Genomic DNA, 21,875 nt, shown 5'->3' on the forward strand with positions numbered 1-21,875 from the left:
CATTATAACAGTCATAGTTCAAAAAGAAAATTGATTTACGACACTGCATTACGCCATTATTTTATGACGCGAGAACGTTCAGAAATAAAATACTAACAAACATACAACCGGCATTCACGACTATTATACCCGTACAAAAATACATTACAACCTCGAAACTCGTATAGCAACTCTAGCTCTTTGGCATAAAGCTTAAAGTCCTTTAAACTTTAGGAACTAAGCCACAGTGTAACATTTGTCAGAGACCGTCATAAAGCGAATAAAATACGGGACACAAAGAATAAATGCTCGTATAAGCGCTGTAATGTCTGTCAACGTAAAATATTGTATCCTGTGAGGTTGGGAGCTACAGTTCAAATTGTGCTGCCTCTATTGCTGCATTAATCTTTGTCGCGTGAAATGGGAGACGTGGAAATTGCAGTCTTTGAATTCGTTCTTTTGAAGGTTGACGTTAATACAAACGTTTGAGAACTACAAGTAACAGAGTTAAATTATTTGAGTTTTTTGCTGTCAGAGCGATTAAATTATTTTAGAATGAAATTTACTGGTTTTTTTACTGTAATTCAAGAACTTTGATGCTGGATGATAAAAGTATTTTTGTGTAACACAGATTAGTTATTGGTGTGACTTTGTCCGGGCGTTGATATTCACTGACCTATGCTGTAATATAAATATACATAATCTGACATACAAAACTGTCAAACTTGTTTAATATTAGTAGTAGTAAAGCTTTTTGTGAAAGAGCTCGTCTGGGGAAGTACTACAGCTATGGTTATACGAGTATCTGCCGCCAAGCCGCATTACTATTTTCCGGTCGAAGGGCATGGATGCCGGTTAAATTTGGACACGTGAGGCTTATCGCCTCCGCCTCAGGATGGTAGACACTGGGGTCTCAGTTTGTAGGTCGAGTTCCTTGCGTGCTCTGTGAAGTTTGCTCTATTATAGGCGATGGTTTCCAACTATTTTTTTTTCCCATTGGGTGGATCATCTGCTTTGTCAATTATAAAAAAAAACCCGTTTTAGGATCTGTATTCAAAAACACAAAACATCAATACAATGGCAGGCATTCCATTAAATATATTATTTTGAATGTGCTTTGTTTTACCTTCAGCGATCGTTCCAAACAGCAATTGTGGCGAAATAGATTTAAAGAAACAATGTGGCATTAAAATAGCATTAAAATTATAATTGGTTGATAGCAAATGTCACGGCACAATAACAGACTGGCGGTTTTAGTTATGCTACTCCCACACTAGTGCTACAAGTAGAAGCAGTCAAGATAGTAAAAGCTTAAAAGCTATAAGAATTTCAAAACTCCTCAATTTTTGGAAAGTGGATTATAATTGAGCAGGGTCGGAAGGCATACGAAATTGTATAATAATAGTCAACTCTTATAAAACGACAAGACGGCCTAAAATTAAAATAATGCTTTAAATTATACAAGGCCTCAACCACTAAAGGTGTTAAAATTAATTAGCAATTAAATTAACTAAACTACATACTTTTATTTGCTCTATTTTACGATGTTTTTTCTTGGATACATTCAAATTCGCTTTAACTTTGTAGATGGGTTGATGTAGCTGATTTAAATATAAGAAGTTGTTTTTCCACGCTAAGCATCGCTATTAATGAATCAAATGTTGATAACATTTTTGGTGCATTGTAGCATCAAACATCAATAAATTGTGCGTTTGATTAAATTTGTTTATATAATTATCATTCAGTAAAAAACATGAGTTATAAAAAATTAAAACATATTTCTAGTGGTAGGTATTTAATACGTTTGTCAATTGGTAATGCTAAATCAAACAAACTAAACTTTGGACTGTATTAGTTTATGCTTTATTAAGTCGCTTATTTGCCACAGGTCACCTCACGACCTTATGAAGCCTTGGTATATCTAATTGCTACAAACAAACATTCAAGGTTTACATGGCAATGCTCTTATTATTTAGTTATGTCGGACCGCGTCATTAGGTTGTCATGTACCTACAAGAAACACAATGCAGCACGTAATAATCACCTTTGTTTGCAAATTGAATAGGCTTAATTGCTTTTTTATTATATCAAAACTTTGTCAACGTACTTGTATAAATACTAACATTATGGTGTACTGAAATTGCGTCTCTTGCATAATTATTCTTCGAGTATAATTTATTTAGCTATTTAACTGTTATATCAGCTACTAGCTGGTGTATTTGGTTTTTTATTTTTTCATGGATCCTGTGGGAATCGTACATTTTCCCGGGATAAAAAATAGCTCATGTGTTCATTCAGCGTATAATTTATCCTCATTTTAGAATTCAGTCAAATTCTTTCAGTAGTTCTTGCGAGAAGAGGAACAAACATCTACCCATCCATCTTTACAAATTTTCTCATTTTTAATATTAGTAGGATGGGATGTTTAAACAAACTGTTATATATTAAATAAGTACCAATGGTATGTTTATTTATTTATTTATGTATATCTTTAGTATACTTACAGCTAGCCAAAACGTATACTAAGTCAGTTACAGATGTACATTACCAAAATATTAGTTCATTTGTCTGAATATAATTTAGGAACTTAGCTAAACTTATATTAAATAATCAATTTGTTGGTGCTGAGCAATCATATTATCAAGAAATGAGAGCGCGCGATATGTTGGAGCATTTCGAGCATAGTGCCTACGTAACAAATCGAGAAATAGTGGTAATCTTTCCCTGCAAGTTCGTACCGTTTTACAAGGCACTCGCACAGCTAACGAGCATTTGCTAAGTGTGTCTGGATTGTCAACCTTATTGTTAAAGTCATCCCGTTCCCGGTCCACTACGGAGGACGGGGCTCCTCTCAAAATGGGAAGGGTTTGGGACGTCACCCCCCACCTTGCTGACCAAGTGCGGAACGTTTTGGAGAACTCTCAGACATGCAGGTTTCCTCAGAATGTTTCCCAGTAAGTGATTTTTTAATTGTTTAAATTAAAACGCACATAACTCCGTAAAGCTAGATGTGCGTGCCAGGGATCGAACTCCGTCCTCCAGAAACGGAGGCCGAAGCACTTCCCACTAAGCTATCACGTTGAAGTAAGTATAAAGTGTTTTTTTTTTATTTTTTCAATTAGTTATTATTTTATTTGTGTATTCTAGTTTATGCTTTAGCATGTAGTTATTTTAAAGTACAATTTTCAACTACGCACTGGCTGTTTTTCTCGTGTTTTCTTAATCGCGCTATTAAACGATAAGATCACCTTTGTATTCTAATGCTGTTTTAGAGCTTTCCAACATGGAAATCTCTAAAACAGCATCTCTTTTTTTTAAATTGTAGTTGTTTGAAACAAAGAGTATAAATAAAAAATATATTATTGAAAGCCAAAAGCACTGACACAGACTTTCTGTCTCATTGGACATTTAGGTTTTAGAGCCAACACGCTGGTATATTGAGAGTTAATATGTGCTATATTAGCGATAATCACCGTGACAGCTTGACGTGCTCTTCTAGGTAGTTCTTAGAAGTTTTGTCGTGAGACTTCGCTGCGGTCCTGATAGGAAGGAAGCTGGGAAGGAAGGATTTGATAAGAAGATCCCCATTTCTAGCGGATCACTACACTACGCCCGGCCCTCTGCAATAAAAAACATTTTAACTTCCTAGTTAAATTTTCTCACAACTCCTAAGTTTACCAACTCCTTCCATTTGATCGGATACAAAAGCGGGCTGTACGACTTGTTGACAATCCGAAATTTACTTGCAGTTTGGAGTCCCTGGGGCACCGAAGATATGTTAGCTCCCTTTGTGTGTTCTATCGACTAATCGATCATCATCTGGATGCCTGGTATTCTTCTACTATTCGAAATACCAGATCATTTCTACCGCGCACTTGTAAAATATGGAACAATCTCCCATCTGATGTGTTTCCTCAAAAATACCATCTAGGGTTATTCAAGGGGCGGATAAAAAAAAATCTTAAAAGCCGGCAACGCATCGGTGGCTCCTCTGGTGATGCAGGCGGCGGGGATCACTTAACATCAGGTGACCAACCTGCTCGTTTGCCCGCTATTAATATATGAAAAAAAAAGTTAACTTGTTCACTTTATGGAAACAGTCAGTACCTACTTTTAAAAAACTAGGTTACAAATAACAAAGCGAATGAATGAAATAATAACAATAAAGTACAGTTGCTTAATGTGTTTGTAACGATTGAGTTTGTCAAAAAATTACAATACAGTTGCAAATTGTATTAAATGCTTTATAATAGCATTTACCTTCAAACATATGTCAGAAGTCGTAAGTAATTTATCTTGTATTGTTTATACCAACAGCCCAAGTTATAAGAGAGTTTTAAGGTGTAATAAATTACTTGCCTATTTCTTAACTGATTAGGTAGGTACGTTTATCAAAGTCAAATTATATTTTAATCAACCAGGCTTGAGCATATGTGTAAACATACTGTTTTCATTTATCCCAGGTGATGATTCTAACTTATTTTCAACTCTGGCTGATATGCTGATGAATATTTTTAAGAATAATATGTAATATACATAAATACTAATAATATACAGACGCCCAGACACTGAAAAACATTCATTTTCAACACACGGGCATTACTATTAATGCCCACCGCGCCAATAAGCCGTCAAAGTCGGTCGTCGCAATTTTCCTTAACATAAAAGTAATATATTTTTTGAGCACAAGTTTTATATCTTTGTCTTCTTAGTTTACAATAAAGAAAATCCAGCAGCGGAATATAGACAGCTGGATATTAAAGCTCTTACGTACCTCTCTATTAATTTTCTTTTAGTTTATTGCTCAGATCTTCGATGTATATACGAGGACCTTTTCTTTTAAATACGACTACAAGAATATGTTCATAAATCAGCAGTGTGTAGACAACATAATACAGCTTCACAGCGAGCCCGGGTGTCCGCTTACGAGTTAACCCAATTGAATATGATGAAAACATCATATTAAATGTGACGCTGCTATTTGGGCAGGACGACCTCTGCTGAGACCGCCAGGTACATTAACAAAGCAGCATAGCTTCAAAATCGCAATATACCTATGCGATTACCGTAGAGTTACAACTCACTGCTACGAGTAGCTGCCCGCACATACGTCAATATTATTTAATATTCTGCATATTGTTCGTGTGCAATATTGAAGGGCGTATTGAAGAATTAAAGTTATGTTAAAAAACAATAACAATATTTGGCAGTAATATTTATTCAAGCAATTAAAATATCGCTTGATTCAACGGTGAATGTAACCTGCAAGTCTGAGAGTTCTCCATAATGTTCTCAAAGGTGTAAGACCGGTGCAATTTAGTGGGCCGGTAATTGGTTGATATGATGATGACGATGAACATTGTCTGTGTGCGGGCAGCCATACGTTTGCTAAATCGCTAATGGCCATATATATGATATTTTTGGTCGATTTTTGGATGGACACTTGCCGATAACCACCTGAGTGGTAGCTACGGCGTAACCGCGGGAGTGGGGCGAGCGCGAAAGCTCGCCCTGAGAAGAGCCCCAGGGCCCGACGACATCGGGGGGAGAGTGGGAGACGTCGACCCGAGGAGCCTCGAGTCGGTTGGAGTTTCGACGTTAATCTGAGTGTTAACACATGCTATGAGCGAATCATCACTTTTCTATGACTTGTACCATCCACCAAGCCTTGTAATTCGTCCCCTATCGATGCCGTGGCAATTGTCACATGTCATTAAGTTTCACCTTATTTCTTTCGCGTTAATTCACATTAATTCACGGCTATTAGCATCGGGCCATTGTTATGGTGGGTAATTTAATTCTAAATAACTGTATTGTCTTCTCCATCTACGCTAATAAGTGGAACGACACCTGATATTATTGTCATACAGTAATTAAGTAATTTTATTTTCATAAAACTGGCTTTTACATATACCCACCTTAATTAGCGTGGTATCAGTTCTCAAAACTGAATTAAAAGAAATTTTTCCTGTATTCTTTATAATCATTAGCTATACTGTATTGTGAGTTAATACTAACTAATCAGTATCATCTTTGGAATGTTTGCTTTTGAACACTCCTGTGCCTAGAACACGTAAAGCCGTGGCTGCCAGATATAGTCACTAAAATTATTAAATTCGTTAAAAATCACCAACCCGAATTAAAGTGGCTTTAAACATTTTGGCTACAAAATTTTTTTTCAGCTAGTAAAATCAATACGAATAAATATTACATTGAGAGGCGAAATCTTCTAAATTATCACTAATTAGGGTTACGAAATATACCTACATCGCTTTGACTTGCAATCCTTTAGTTGATGAACTCAAAATTAATCCTCCATAATATTTTTTTACCTGTCAGTTTGTTTGTGTTTTATTAACAGGTTAAGCATACTGATTAATACAGGTTAAGTATACAGGAAAAAAATGGCGGACAGTGTAGGTAAACGAGGCTCCGTAGGTACTATAACCTAAAAATATATAATATTCATACCTTATTTAAACAGGAAATATATATGGATCAAGCAAGTATTATGAAAATTAAGCTTAATTTGCTATACTCCTCGAAAAGCAAGATAATCTGTATGGTGCCATTTCTATTTTCTTCAATCTATATACTCTACACCGTCTGTTTAAGATCTATGGCAATGTTCTATCTAGGCACGGCGCAACCTCAGGAGATGTTGACTTTACAATTGTTAAAAGCAAGTAGGTAAGCGTATAAAATCATTACATGAGAAGTACATGGTAGTGGCGATAACCATATTCTTAAGCTTAAAACTAAAAATACGAGGGTTCCAAACGCGTCCTGGTCTAAGAAGAAGCCCACAACAAACTTAGCCGGGTATTTTATGCTGTTATCACCATCTTACATTGTCATTTAAAATTATTAGAAGAGCAACCTGGTTCGACCAATAATTCACACCTATGCTTTATGGTCGATACTTTACTACTAAATACTATAACCCTACAAAGCACACCTCAACTAACGTCTATATATCCAGCCAGTCGCTATCGCGATTTAATTCATCATAGCTGTAACAGCAATCGCTGCGATCTTAGACACTTGATTACTTTAACCCAATTACTCACTGTCTTCATCTAACAAGTTACAGAATTTCGATAACAATCGTTTTGTGTTAAACTAGTCTTTTAATCTTTCGAAATATAAATAAGAAGTCACAGAATTAGGAATATACAGAAACCGTGTCATCGTCATCATCATATCTATCCATTACCGACCCACTAAAGGGCACGGGTATCCTCCTAATGAGAAAAGTTAAGGCTGTAGTCCACCACGCTGGCCTAGTGCGGATTGGAGGAAAAATCGTTCACTGTTCACTGGCCTGTAATGTTACATTACATACCGGTAATGATAAGTATGCTATACAAAAGCCTCACTAAAATAATTCCATTAGTTATTCAGAAAACTGGTAACAAACTCAAACACACATCGTGGGTAAAAATGTAATGCAGCTAATCCCAAACACAATTCAACGGGAAATTGTCGTATTATAAGTCCATTGTATACCAACAACGTTCATTCAACAATAGCCAACTTAAATATTCCACAGAGTAACGCTTTTATCATCGGACCCCATCACTCACTGATTCCATCGCTCATTGTAGCCCGATGTATCCTGTCGTGTTAACTCAGTGGTGGCACAAAAGACCGCACACTTCATTTGAGGGTTATAATAAACCTTACACAAGGTTTAAATGACCCTATATTCAACCCTAATACGATCAAAGCGGGCTAAAAAGGTTTTTAAAATATCAAATACCAGCTCCCCGCGACTTTGTCTGCGTTCTATTCGTAATAACAACGTAATATTTTCTCAAACACACTTTCAGAGGTACCCCTTTATGGATAGATTAGTAAATTTTGTATGTAATGTACTCTTAAAATGTTAGTCAAAGAAGTAGCGTGTGTAAATATTGAAAGATTATATATAAGTACTAGCTGTCCCGGCGAACTTCGTACCGCGGATATTTTTTTTTTTTTAACATTTTCCAGTGGACCAAACTGTGAAGCTAAACCATCCTCGAATGCCCTTGAACTCACACAAAAAACTTTATCAAAATCGCTCCAGTCTAGGAGGAGTATAGTGACATACACACGCACACAAGAAATATATATATAAAGATATATATATTTTTATAAAAAGATGGAATACACTAAAAATTATAAATATTTTTTATACAAAGTATACAATTGGGTGGCCTTATCGCTACATAGCGATCTCTTCCAGGCAACCAATGGCGTAAAACACAGCTTAAGTAGAGAAGTAGGTGATGCATATAAAGATACATATATATTTGTATATATACATAGGTAAGCATATATTGATATAAAATAATTGACGGACCAAGCAGATTTCCTTCCAGATGATCAGTGGGGAACCATCGCTTATAAATAAAGTAAAGGTACCCCGCGTTTGCGAGGTGCCACACGTCCAAAGTGCCGCCCGATGTCCATTAGCCTGAGGAGTTGGCGTTTAGCCTCATGTGCCTGTTATGACACCGTCAACCACGCACTTCATACTTCAATCAGTGCTGCTTAACAGCAGAAATAATGGTAGTACTTTCCCTGACGTGTCTGTCATAAAAAGCTCTACTAAATCACAGTTTAAAAAAAATTGGTTGTCTGTAAAGTCGGCTTACTGACGATAGTTGAACGTGACAACGTCGTAAGAAAATACTGATGGAATGGTTGCATTTTTCAAAACAAAATTTTAATTTTATTTGTTTGATAGATATTATCGTTGCTATAAACAATTGACACCACATTCACTTTTCACTGCACTTCATCCTAGCCGAAAACATGTAAATGTATTATTGTATAGAAGCTGTCCACACGGACGCATCGCTCACTCAAGTAGGAGAGAGACAGATGTCGAACGCGGAGGGCGACTGTGCCTCTTTTTCGCTCGTTCCGCGCTCTCGCTTGCACTTCAAGCCTTGAATGGAACGCCTCAGAGCGAGGTAACGCCGCATATGTCATGTTTTTTCGTGCGTGCAGCCGGCTCCATCGAATTATAAGACGTTGTCACGTCAAAAACTAACAATATTAACTTAGAAGCTTAAAAAAATGTTTCTAACATACTAACAATCTAGGGATGGAAATGACTGTAATAAATGAGTTATGTTAGTGGCCCATCCATTCTTGAGATAAGCTGGAACAAAAATACAATATGTTTTTTTTTTTATTATATAAGTAACGAAGGTATATACTTTTATGATACCTACGCAATGTTAACATCACAAACCGAAACATCAAAATTTATTTATTGGTACACATTATTACTATAAGTGTGGATTCAATATTGTTCCTAAAACGCAGGTAGAAATCAATCTGCATATGAAGAGGAACACAATTTGATATTAGTTCACTGAAGGGTGGAATAACCCCCTAATTCGATCTCGGGTCTCTCATGCCCCATGCATTATGTATAGCGTTGATATGTTAATTCGCCTCACCTTGTGTTTATGCTAATCGTAATTGGTTATTTCGTTGCACGGATTACATTGACGTATATCATCAATCTTTGTGTGTTCAGCTGTCAAAGTGTTAAGCGGCAGTCGTGAGAGACTACTGGGGCATTGAAAGGACAAACGGTGGCATTTAACTTTATTTGGACTACAGCGGGGCTAGCACAGGCTGGACACAAAAATTATATCCCCGATTATATCCCGTGACAAGGAATATAATTAGCGTGTCCACCTGCTAATCCACGGGAACATGGAATAGGAGAAGTTTACCCCCGTTTACTATTACACATATACTAGCTGACCCCAGCGCCATCTGTCGGGCTGATATGTGAAGCTAAACCATGCCACCCAAACGCATACCGAAAAATTAATTCAAATCGGTCCAGCCGTCTAGGAGATGTTGAGTGACATACACACGCACACAAGAAATAATTATATAAAGACTAGCTGTTGCCCGCGACTTCGTCTGCGTTGGATTTTGTCTTTTGATGTGGCATTCAATTTAGTAGTAGTTCTAAAAAAAATTAAAGGATTCAGTATCGCTAAGCCTTAAATGAGAGGTTTGCTGCTGTTCGCTGAGGAGTTCTTTCCTCTATCTCCAACCACAGTTTAGGCAAAATTAAACACATATTATAACCTCTATAGTACAAAAATGATGGTTGAAATCGGTCATAATATGTCGAAGTTATGGTGTAAAATCGTTAAACGCTTTCATACCATCTCCCAAAGGAACCGAGCTTAATTTCGGGATAAAAAGTATCCTATATTACTTCTAACACTTCCAAGAATATGTGTATAAAGTTTCATGAGGATCGGTTTACTAGTTTTTGCGTTAAAGCGTAACAAACAAACTTACATTGACATTCATAATATTAGTAGGGATAGGGATTATTTGGATATTATTTACACGTGTGCGCCAATGCTCTGAGAGTTGATAAAGCTGTAGGAGAAGATACATTTTTATCCTTTCTCCGGGGATATAATTGTCTCCTGCCCATGCTAGCCTTGCAGAAGCGGTGATAGCCCATTGCTAAGGATGCCGGCTCCTTTAAAATGCCAGCACACTCCTCTAACTTTTTTAAGACAAGACAAACGGGACAGTAATATGGTCATAGACTATCTCAATTAATAATCTCATGATTCAGAAGTTGGGTAGGGCCCGTTCAAAGTTTTTAAAGTAAAACTTCTTTAGGCGCGACAAGGGAGTAACTCAGATTTTATTTCTGACGGAAGTAACGCTTACTTCAGACGTCTGTGCAGTTTCCGCTATTTAAATATAATAATTTGGATTGGTCGTAAGTATATGTCATATGCACCACGCTTCTTGACTTATACGCTAGCTAGTGGCAAATATCATAATCTATTACGATTATTTATTTCCAATATTTTCCAACGGATCAATTGTGAATAGCAACAGCTTATATCTCTAAATATACTTGTTTATTTAATAAATTTTCTGACGATTGCGAAATTCTATAATATTCAATGATATACAAGGTTAGATTGACATGTGCTGATCTAACCTTCAGTTTTCTATTCTCAATTATTCTATTTAACAGATGAAATTATTTATACAATGTGAAAGTGATATTAATGGATTTTAAATAGCATATACAATTAAATAGTGAATATTAAAAGAAATGACAGAGTCCCAGGAACATTTTACTCTTTCATCAATAAATAATAATAAAAGTTTTTCTTCAATCGCGCGTAATAGTTACACGCACACACTTTTTTTTAATGGACATAGATAGTAGGCATTGAAGCATCAAAAACCACTCCACTTTAGTAGTCTTCCTCGAACAGGTGGTTAGTAACTTCATTCCATTTAGCAGTTGGCAGTAATTATTTTACCCCTAATATTCTAAGCAAAGTCGGCGAGCTAGCACCATTCCGTGGATGTTATATGAGACATGAATGCAAAAATTACTGAATGGGTTCAGTATGCTCTTAAATCTATGGTAGTCGGTTCCCACTAGAGGTCCCACCACCACCACTAATTAATCAAGGGAGAAGTTAAAACTGTGTTGTATGTTGTGGTCTAAAGCCATAGAAGGATAAGGCACTGGGGATATAATATTTTTGACGAGAAAATTTTCGGTAGAGTCACTACACAGTACACAGACATACTTGACATTTCAAAAGTGCTTATATTAGGCCTACTTGAAATAAATGAATTTTGTATTTTGACAAGTACTCGTAACTATGTTTTAAATTTTACCTTTTGCTTTGAAAAAGTAATTTTATAATAATGAAATCGACTTCATAAGAAAACTTTTCAAAATGTTAACTCAATGTTATCAAATAATATTGTTATATAATATACCTACTCGTAAATAAGAAGAAGAAGAAACACTTTATTGCCGTACAGGAAAAGAAACATTAAGGATAAGCAACAAAAATGTAACGAAAAGAAGGTAGACTTTTGGTTTAGCCTACTTTTTTACAGCATAACACGTGTTTTTTAAGTCGATTAAAAGCTTACTTGAAAACTGAAGAGAAGTTAAAATAATTTTACTTATTTATTTTAAACTTTTAATGGAAAAAAATTTCATTATACTCATGTCAGTTGACTTGTATGTACAAACCAACACATCAGCACTAACTTGAGCACTAACTGATGCTGAGTTTAGCCGGCTTCTTCTATGGTTTAAGTCATATTTCAAATGCAAAATATAAATTTTATTCTGATTAGATCAACACTATAAGTATCTATATTATCAAGAAATGCAACTATGCATAATTATTGAAAAATTTCACCTCGATCAGAAACAAGAATGTAATCAAATAAATTAGGCATATCTTTTACAAAAAAGACGTAACTTTCTTTTTAATAAATAATATTATGATAATCAAAATAAGTAAGAGCTTTGTAAAATTAACAATTACAAAAATATACGCAAATTAAGCAAGGAATAAAAGTAAAAGTGGAACTCTTTCGGCAAACCTCGGTTGCTCAAATAAAGTTCTGTTGTGTCAAACTAGATGGCGTTAGCAGTATCAACTTCACAGCACGGCAATTCTTTACGAAACAATGAATTCCAAACTATGTCAAAGTCGGGACAGGTTATCTAACCGCTAACCAGTTAATTTTATAGCCTTTATGATTGATTGCCATAAAATGGAGCCGGCAATAAAATCTTGTATCAATCAAAACATGCGCCATAGTGTTTATAAATATTATTATTTTAATGCATCATATTAATAACGAGGTGATGTTATTCACGATAACTTTAATTAAAAAATAATATATTATAAACCTTATCAGAGGTGTAAAAATTTATTACCGAGTTAATGTAGACTGGTAGAGTAGGTAGGTATATAGAGTAGGCAAACAAGAAATAAATAAAGAAACTTCTAATTGTAAATGAAAGAATAGTAATTAATAAAGCCAATGATAATATTTTTATATGGTATTTTTTTCGGTTTGTCTACTATGAAAGTAAAATTTATAGTAATTAAATAAAACATTACTCTCTCTTTTTCATGAATATTTCTAATAATTAAATTACTTAGATATTTTTTCACTAAGATATTATCTACCTACGGAAATTCATGACTCGTAAAATTATTTCTTGTATTGATTGTCGAAAAAAAGAAAATCTAGACACTTATAATGCAAGTAACAGTTACAGTTAACTTCTATTTATCGTAAAACAATCTAAATTCCTCTCGTGTTAAGCAAAGTCAGCCTCTATTACAAGCTACTCTATCACCTGTCCCTCAGTCTTTTCGTGCGACCAATTATGCTTTTGACAGTTGAATTTTCGACATGACATGGGCCTAATCAAAATAGCATTTATTAAAAAAAACACCACATTAACTGAGCTGACAGCTCACGGCTTTGTTATTAATGATGTTGAGCGTTTCTTGCGTGTTCCTCTTGTGTACTTCATCTTTTTTATGGTACCTATTCAATGAAGAAAAATTGTTTTGTTAGTGGTTTTTCTGCGCACGTTAGGTGGGCGGTAGCCAAGCCTGTGTTCGCGTGATTGCAGTCTTGTTTTATCACGCTACGTTCCTGTTGATTGACGGCACTAATGTGTGCGTTAGGAGTACATTAATCAATCATTCAGCCCGGCTTATTGCCTCGCAGTGTGTTGGAAAGCGGTCTCGAGTTAATGGTGTATAATTTATTAAGTGTTATTCTTATCAGTCTCTTCTAATGTATTTATTATGCATGTTTAAAATTATTAATATGTCGAAACCTTTATAATGCATAAATTAGGTATATACATCTAAATCTAACTGAATAATGTTGCCAATTCTGTTGTACACAACACTCTGAGCTTAGCTAAATTCACAAGTACATAAATAGTTGAATCCCTTTCAATATGTTCTTTGGGGAAAAGGGTAGCACTCTTTTAGACTTCTGTATTTAGTTAAGTTTATAGATATGTGTACATCAAAATCGGTAATATTCTATCACTTTTCTAACATTTTTTTTTTCATTCAAATAGGCTTAGATTAAAATTTGACTTTAAAGTGATATTTCGTTTTAAGTTATTACATGCAAAAATCTATAGGAGATAAAAAATTAAAAACTGTATAATTTTCATAAAGATATTGTATTTGAAATTGTTTCATTTAATTTTAAACATAGATTACTATTTACACACATCATTTGGCTGTACATAGTCTTTATATATCCCTTCTGCATCCGCGCTTAAACAAACTTCCGACGGCAAATCAACTTATATTATTTTTACCTATTTAAGATTGCACTATTCACTAAATTTGTCATGGCGCGTGACGCCTTACAACATCAATTAGTCTATTGATATCACAGAAGAAAATTGGACAATACAAACATTAATTATGTCAGTCATTAATCCTCACTACACTAGTTTATTGATGCACTGCAGCTGCTCCGAGCCTCTGACCGTACATAGCATAAGGCGAGTAAAAAGGTCCCAAGGCTGGATTAAATGCTCCGTAGGGAGATGAGCCTAGACTTGCAGGCAGAGCTTTGGAATACGGGTGGTATCGACTCGCTGATAGCGGGCTCAACGGTGCCGTCGGGTACGCGCCACGAAGCCCAGCCGTCGTGAATAAAGGATTCAAGGGATTCAATAGCGAAGGTTGGGAAGAAGTTGAGACGGGAGTTGATCCGTCGGTCGTGTGGCTTCTTAAATGTTGCAAAAGCTCCTCAGAATTTCCAAATCGTTTTCCGCAATAGGACTCGCCAACAATCCAATTACAAATGTATGGGCGGCTCATTTGCGCATAAGGTAGGCTTCCGGCGGCACCTTGTTGTGACAAAGCCATTGCCATTGCTAAGTTATATTTTTGATGTTCACACTGCGTGCACCCGGCAGGACATGCGCCATTACTCATGAGAAGGTGATGATTGTTAACAGAGAATTGACAGCCGGTGCAGTAGGGGTCTTTGCAAACTGGAATTAAAGTTTCTCCGCCAGATGGTGTTTTAACTCTGGCGTAGCCGAGATATGCGTTTCCCCCTGGAAACCCAGCAGCCGCTGCCAGCATTGCAGCGTGATGGGCACTAAGTGGGGATCCAGCATAAGGAGGCCGAAAGGCTGGATTCCCATGCTGTTCCATTCCAGGTGGGCAACATAATCCAGCAAGTGGGTTGAATCCAGGTAGGCCGGGTAAATTTTTGAAAGCTCCAAGGTGGTCCTTTCCATGTCCTAATACTTCCAAACCAGATCGAATTATCGGGCTTGTTCCAGACGATCCAGCGGGTGAAGATTTTTGTTCACTGTAAGGACTGTTTTTGCCATTTTCTGTTGTAGGCGGTGTTGATTTACGCCCTGGAGTGCTTTTCCCGGATTTTTTATCATCAGAACTATCGGTACTAGCTTTTGAAGAGGGCCGGGTTTCTTCAGGTTTCTTAGTAACAACATTAGCTTCGTACGGTTTAAAAGCCAAATGTTTGCTTTCAGGTGAAGAACGCGGTTTATCCGGTTTAGTGGCACTAGGAGACGAACGACTGATAGAATCACTGTTAACACTGTTCACTGATTTCTTTTTGTCGAGCGGCGGCAGCAGCGGTTTATTCAAAGTGTCAGCACCAATCTGACTGCAAGTTTGCGCTAAAAGCGCGAGCGGACTTTTCTTTGAGTCCAACTGTAACAAAGAAAGAACATAAATTAATATCACTATTTTCAAACATTTTTATATTTTTTAGGTGAAATAAAGTCAAATGTTTTTTTTTTTGTATAAAAATAATACTTACAGATGATGGAAGTGGTGTTAAATAATCTGGCTGCAGATATTGATTCGGGTTAGTAGTCATCATTGCCCCGTCTTCAAGAACGACCATTTGGAGTTAAACTTTCACGATCACTTTTACACTTTACGTAAAGTCACTGTTAGCTCTGCGTACACAACTACTCTGTGGCACGGTCGCGCGGAATTTTGGAAACGAATGCGTGCGTCCGTGGCGGCGGTCGAGGTGACTGTGAGAGACGAGACCCCACCAGCGCTCGACGTGCCGGGGCCCCCGCACGCCCCGCGCGAGAGGGATAGCGATATCTCAATTCTTTGTTAGAGAAGCAGCGCTATATCTCTCCGCTGCAGCACACAGTCATAAAAAATAAAGCGGAAACGACACATAGCTGCATTGCGGTAGGGGAAAAAGGAAAGGCGGCATGGCGGGCAGCCGGGTGCGGATTGAGACGTGCGATGGCGTTGGTGGCTCGCCACCCATGACGGCGTCGCTTTGAGCAGCCGCGACTCTACCTGCCCGCTCCGCTACACTCTGTAGCTTTTTTGTTCCGCGCCACTTTTATTACGCTTTCGACAACGCTCCTCTCGCCGGCGCTTTGCTGCTGACACATTTGAAACTACTTACTCTTTTACAGTCGCCTTTGTTCTGGGATGCGCTCGGTTCAAAGGGGAAAATTGAACGTTACTATGGCGTTTCCCCGTAGCCGTTTGATGTGTGATGCGAGTTTTACGAGCTACAGTACGGCTACCATCCGATATTTCACTTCATCGACAGCACAAAGTCCATAACGTTAACGTTAATCCGACACTAAAACCTGTCAAACACGGCTTTATTCAAACGGGCCCCGCGTCGCGATCAAATTAAATATGTCAATTTGGGAACCCATATCAACAGCTGCGAGCGACGTCGGGCCCTTTAGAAATATTGCTTATTGTGTCCAAACAAAGATACTAAGTATAACGTATGGGCGGACGACAGAGGTCGTAAATAACCCGGCGGGTTGTAATATATTTGACAGTGCGCGGACATGCGAAACAAAAAACATGTTTATTGCGATACGGGGCCTTGCGGGCCCGGAGTTCTTCTATAAATTAGGTAGGTAGGTAGGTACTACGTGGGCATTTTAGTGTTTGTTTAGGAGCATAGGCGCCGCGCTGTTTATAGTTGGTCCAGTTTGCGACTAAATCACGGCATACGTGCCTCGACTTCGACGTTATCACTTGTTGGCTGCGCAATTGAAATGTTTTGCCAAAGGAGAATTTAGTTAGGCGACGCTCATGGTTTTATTTAAACGCCGCATGCCGTTTATCATAAAAATATCTTTTAATGTCGCTAATTTTTCGAATTGCTTGTTTTATTTCCGTTTAGGTACATGTCTAACTTTTTTCAGCGAGCAAGAAGAAGCTGACGTTTGGTTTATTTATATGTTTATCATCTAATGGAGAGAAAATAGGTGGTTGAAAATAATTAACTGGCTTCGAACAATATTGAAGACCTCCCTGTGGTGAGCACTGTGTTCTTAAAACTTAAGGTCCCGGGTTCGAACTCCGGCAGGAGGATTTGGGAATTCACTCTGCTCTGGACTGGTCTGATGGAACGCTTCGATCGCGATGAGATTTAGCGTTCAGGTACGTTGCCCCTTAAGAACATATCAGAAGCCCACCCTTACCTCTACAACAGGTTAGTCAACTACCACCACTAAGTAAGCTTGTCATTGACTAACTTGTAGAACGTCACCTTAGCCAAGCTCCGCATGCCCTGTGATATCGGCAGATCAGAATAACGTTGTCACTCTCCTCGTCCCGAGGCTATCTTACGAGGAGAGGGAATATAACTAAGAAAGGTCAGCAGCATCCTCTGTGCTACTACTACCAGCTGCTGCACTCACCAAGACGTGCGTAGTGATAAGCATATAAGTATAGAGTACTTGGCCATACGGCTAGCATGGGCAGGAGACAACAATCTCCCCGGGGAAAGGATAAAAATGTATCTTCTCCCACAGTTTTATCAACTAGCAAAGCATTGCCGCACAAATGGAAATAATATCCAGATAAAACATGTGATATAATAAACGGGGATAAATTTCTTCAGTTCCATGTTCCCGTTCTATAGCAGGTGGACATATTCATTACATTTTTTGTCTCATGCCTGTGCTAGGCCTGATGTTAGGAAAGGCCTTAAGTCCAGCAGTGAACTGTTTTAGGCTGTTGATTTGGACATTTGGACTAACGACTCTACTTTGGAAACCCTGAGCGTTAAAACCTGGCCTTTTCATATGCCAACCAATTATTTCGTGAATACTTCAGTCGCAGTTTGAAAAGGCCATCCATGCTCGTTGATATTAACGTTGGGTAAAAACCGAATTAACTCTATTGTCCAGTCTACAGTGCTTATAGCGGGAAGTATCTACCTATCTAAGCTAATTAGCAATAGATACCTGTATTGAGTTAAAGACAGTATAGTTTGATTTAAATCTCAGCATTTCACGTTTAATCTTTTTACCAATAATATCACAGGTCTCCTCTCGGAATGAGAAGTAGTTCACCACGCTGGCAAAGTGCGCTAGACTCCAAACCACTTTGATAAACAGATATAACGAACGAAAATACTAAAAGGAAATACATATATGAAAACAAATATATTGAATTGGATGTATAGATCTTATTGAGTAGTTTCTTTAAGTAATAAAGGTGCAATTGCCTTTATAACCTATCTCTTTAAATTATCGTGATATGTTAAAGATTAAAATGAATATAATTTAAAACTTAATTTGAAATTCTATGAGTATTAAGAATTAATTTAATATCCCACTTCTGAGTAATTTAATAATAGGTTAGTAGAAAGCATGAAAGGTTTTAGACTTACCTTCCCTACCTTTTAATTATTTTTTAAGCTCAATTCGCCTGTTAAGGTGATTATCTCTTTTTAATACTATTACGTAGGTATCACTTAGCTTTTGGGGGTTTATGTACATTCATTTCATTTAACACCTTTTTAGAATCGTCATAATAGAAAGTTAAGTACTTAACACCTTTTTAATCCCCCCTACGTTTAATACTTTTAATGCCTACGAAGAACATAAAGCTTAATTTGCTAAGTCAGCGAAAAGTAGGAGAATCTGTACGTCGTAATTTATAGTATATTCAATCTTTATACTTTCTGAATAGTACGCAAGTTTTTCTCGAACACCAGAACATTCTCATGAGATGTTGGCTTTGTAATGAACGATTGCTGACTAATAATTTTTCACCTACTATATATATATATATATATATATATATTAAATGTATGTATGTCTATAATCAAAACCCGCTTTTATACCTTACTCCATTAAATAGGGTAGAAATTAAATCCGGATGGGTCTACTTAGCCAAACAACTGAGATGAAAGCAAGATTTTGTAACAAAATTAACCACAACCCAATAATTTCGCGCTTGAGTTACCCTAATAGGCTTACGGAATGGATACAGAACCAATTATACGGCGATAGTTTAATTTATTCGCGCGTAAACCGCCTCTAATGGTAAAAAATTAAGCAAAAAATTTTTACAAGAAGTGCCGAAAGCGACCGCTTTACTTATTTAAAGCAATAATACCATAAGGATGAGAATAAGTTTATTTGCAAGAAACAGTAGAATAGAATCACCATTATCAACGCCTTATCAGCCCACTTCCCAGGTAATAGCTCCGTATAAACCATGCTTAGTGGTGGCTTTAATTTCTGGGGGTCGGTTTCGAATCCCAGCACGCACCTCTAACTTTTCTGAGCTATGTGCGTTTTAAGCAATTCATATATCAATTGCTTTAACGGTGAAGGAAAACATCGTGAGAGAACCTGCATGTCTGAGAGTTTTTAATAATGTTGTCAAAGTCACGTGGGGTAACGTCAATCAGTACTGTGCCGGCGATGACTACGGCCTGGTCAACCCATTACAGGGCCCAGGTCTTCTGACAGAAAGAGAAGAGTTTAGGCCATAATCCACCGCAGACGAAGTGCAGATTGGTAGACTTAGAACGGCCCTAAGAAAGTTATATAAAACTATCACGCATGCAGGTAACCGCACGATGTTATTCATCATTGTGGTATTTAAATTGCTTACATTATAAACGCACGTAACTCCAAAGGCTAGAGATGCCATGAATCGTCTCCCCGAAACTGAGGCGGAAGCATTTACCACTAGGCTATCACCGAGAAAGAAAATTGAATAGATTATCTTTATATAACTCATTTCATAATAAAAATAATCCACAATTTATTGCCATTAAAATATAGCGTGCAGAAACGAAAACGTTATGTACCTACCTACCGCGAATAAATTACCCACACAAAAATATGATAATTGAATAGAAAAGATTTATAAGAAGTAGTTAATCACAGCGGTATTACCCGAGTTATTTTTTTTTTTCAAGTTTGTTAATTTTTTTGACAAATTAAGACAACATTGGTTATACGGTTTAAAGAATAGGCAGAGAGTCACTTTGTTATTAGCTTTGTTGCAAGATTACGAAGACCTCTCTTAGCTGGACACTACTGCGAGTGTCCTGTGACGTTTTTATATTTCAGCTATATCATCACAATTCCCAGCTAGGGTTAGGAAATTAAAATAATTACTCTGGACCGGTGTGATGGGCTTTGCTTGCTTTGCTTTGACTCTGGAACCAACATAGGAAACTATCGACAATTGAAACAATTTAAACTCGATTATCAATTGAATCAACTGCCAGATAAGCCTTTAATATGTGTTTTTAATAACAAATAGAACAAACACCCGGCTAAGTAAGTTTGGAATCATCAAAATGTTAAAGAGCTTTAACTTTAGTGTACCTAGTTATCACCATCATTCAACTACCATGTACAAATGTATGTACACATTAAAAGCACCCTCTATGGACCTTTAAACTACTCTGTCTATGACTCTGACATTAAAACCGTAAAAACTTAAGTATCCACGGATAGTATAATCTGAAACAGCATCAGTACAGTACCTATAGGTAGGTAAAATTTATCGGTACGAATCCAGCTCATTTCTTCTAACATGCGCCGCCATTGATCTGCGGATGCGGCGAGATCAAAGCCACCGCCGCCGCCACCAAATTACTGTTTACACTCCAGCCCTGACAGCCAACAGAGAACACACTGCTCCGTGGATGGCAGCAGCAAAAACTGTGTTATGTCACTGCCTTGTTGGGATAGAGCTTTGTGTTATGGCGCAAAACTTGAATTTTAAAATGATCTTCAATCATTCAATTCGATTTTGCTTCAACAGCACGGGTTTACTTCGACTTACTTTAATAAATAAATAAAATAAATATACTACGACAATACACATATCGCCATCTAGCCCCAAAATAAGCGTAACTTGTGTTATAGGTACTAAGATAGCGGGTGAATATTTTTCATGAATAATATATCTAATACACATAAATACTTGTAATATACAGATAAACACCCAGACACTGAAAAACATTCATGTTCATCACACAAACATTTTTTTCCAGTTGTGGGGGTGGAACCCACGGCCTTAAACACAGAAAGAATGGTCGCTGCCCATTGCGCCAACCGACTGTCTAAACTCTAGAAGAATGACCGTTGAAAGTTGAGTATCATTCTAAATTGTAATGTTCACACCATTAAATTGCAGATTATATCTTTCTCCTTCCTTGAGTTAGTTTAGAACCTAGCATAATAATTAATCAGTAAGTACATAGTATAAGTAAAAAATAAATACTTAGATCAACCAATCACCAGCCCACTACAGCGCACGTGTTACCTCTCAGAAGGGTTTAGGCCGTAGTCCACCACGCTAGACGAGCAGTGATATTTGATTGACACATACGAGTAGGCCAGAAAAGTTAGCGGTGCGTGTCGGGGTTGCGAACTCAGAGAAAAACCGAACAAACTCGCACATAGCCACGGCCAACAGCTAGTTCTTGAATCTACAGCACGGATAAAACACAGACATTAACATACATTCAACATTATTGAATTTGACGAGGAATTTAAGGTAGCAGAATATCGTAGAGGAAATGCCATAATAGTTATTATAAAGGAAACGGTGCAAGATAAAGATAATGTTACCTATTGAGACAATTGCACTAATTGCGAGTCTGTCAAAAATCTTTTACCTTCTGATACTACCTTATTTTTTTTTTTTTTTATTTGGGAGAAGAAGGGTCACCTTACTTAATAAATATCAACTCATGCCAGCCAATACATTTCATTAACTAATTAA

General features: G+C 37.1%; 1 protein-coding gene across 1 annotated transcript; it reads right to left on the reverse strand.

Annotated features, from left to right (window-relative positions):
• Positions 1 to 14,020: 14,020 nt before the first annotated feature.
• On the reverse strand, positions 14,021 to 15,975 carry LOC120626587 (zinc finger protein Noc). The gene is made up of 2 exons (XM_039894140.1): positions 15,649 to 15,975; positions 14,021 to 15,539 (listed from the first exon to the last, which is right to left on the reverse strand). Exons 1-2 carry the CDS (start codon positions 15,733 to 15,735, stop codon positions 14,298 to 14,300), a joined length of 1,329 nt encoding a protein of 442 aa, XP_039750074.1. The 5' UTR covers positions 15,736 to 15,975; the 3' UTR covers positions 14,021 to 14,297.
• Between the last annotated feature and the right edge of the window lie 5,900 nt (positions 15,976 to 21,875).

The sequence above is a fragment of the Pararge aegeria genome, chromosome 9 (assembly GCF_905163445.1).
Source record: "Pararge aegeria chromosome 9, ilParAegt1.1, whole genome shotgun sequence".
Lineage (NCBI taxonomy): Eukaryota > Metazoa > Arthropoda > Insecta > Lepidoptera > Nymphalidae > Pararge > Pararge aegeria.

What these genes read in the sequence shown, in the direction of transcription:
- LOC120626587 (XM_039894140.1), bottom strand. Translation starts at nt 15,735, where the DNA reads ATGGTCGTTCTTGAAGACGGGGCAATGATGACTACTAACCCGAATCAA. An exon ending in TAACACCACTTCCATCATCT is followed by an intron (nt 15,540 to 15,648) that starts GTAAGTATTATT and finishes TCTTTGTTACAG; the next exon opens with TTGGACTCAAAGAAAAGTCC.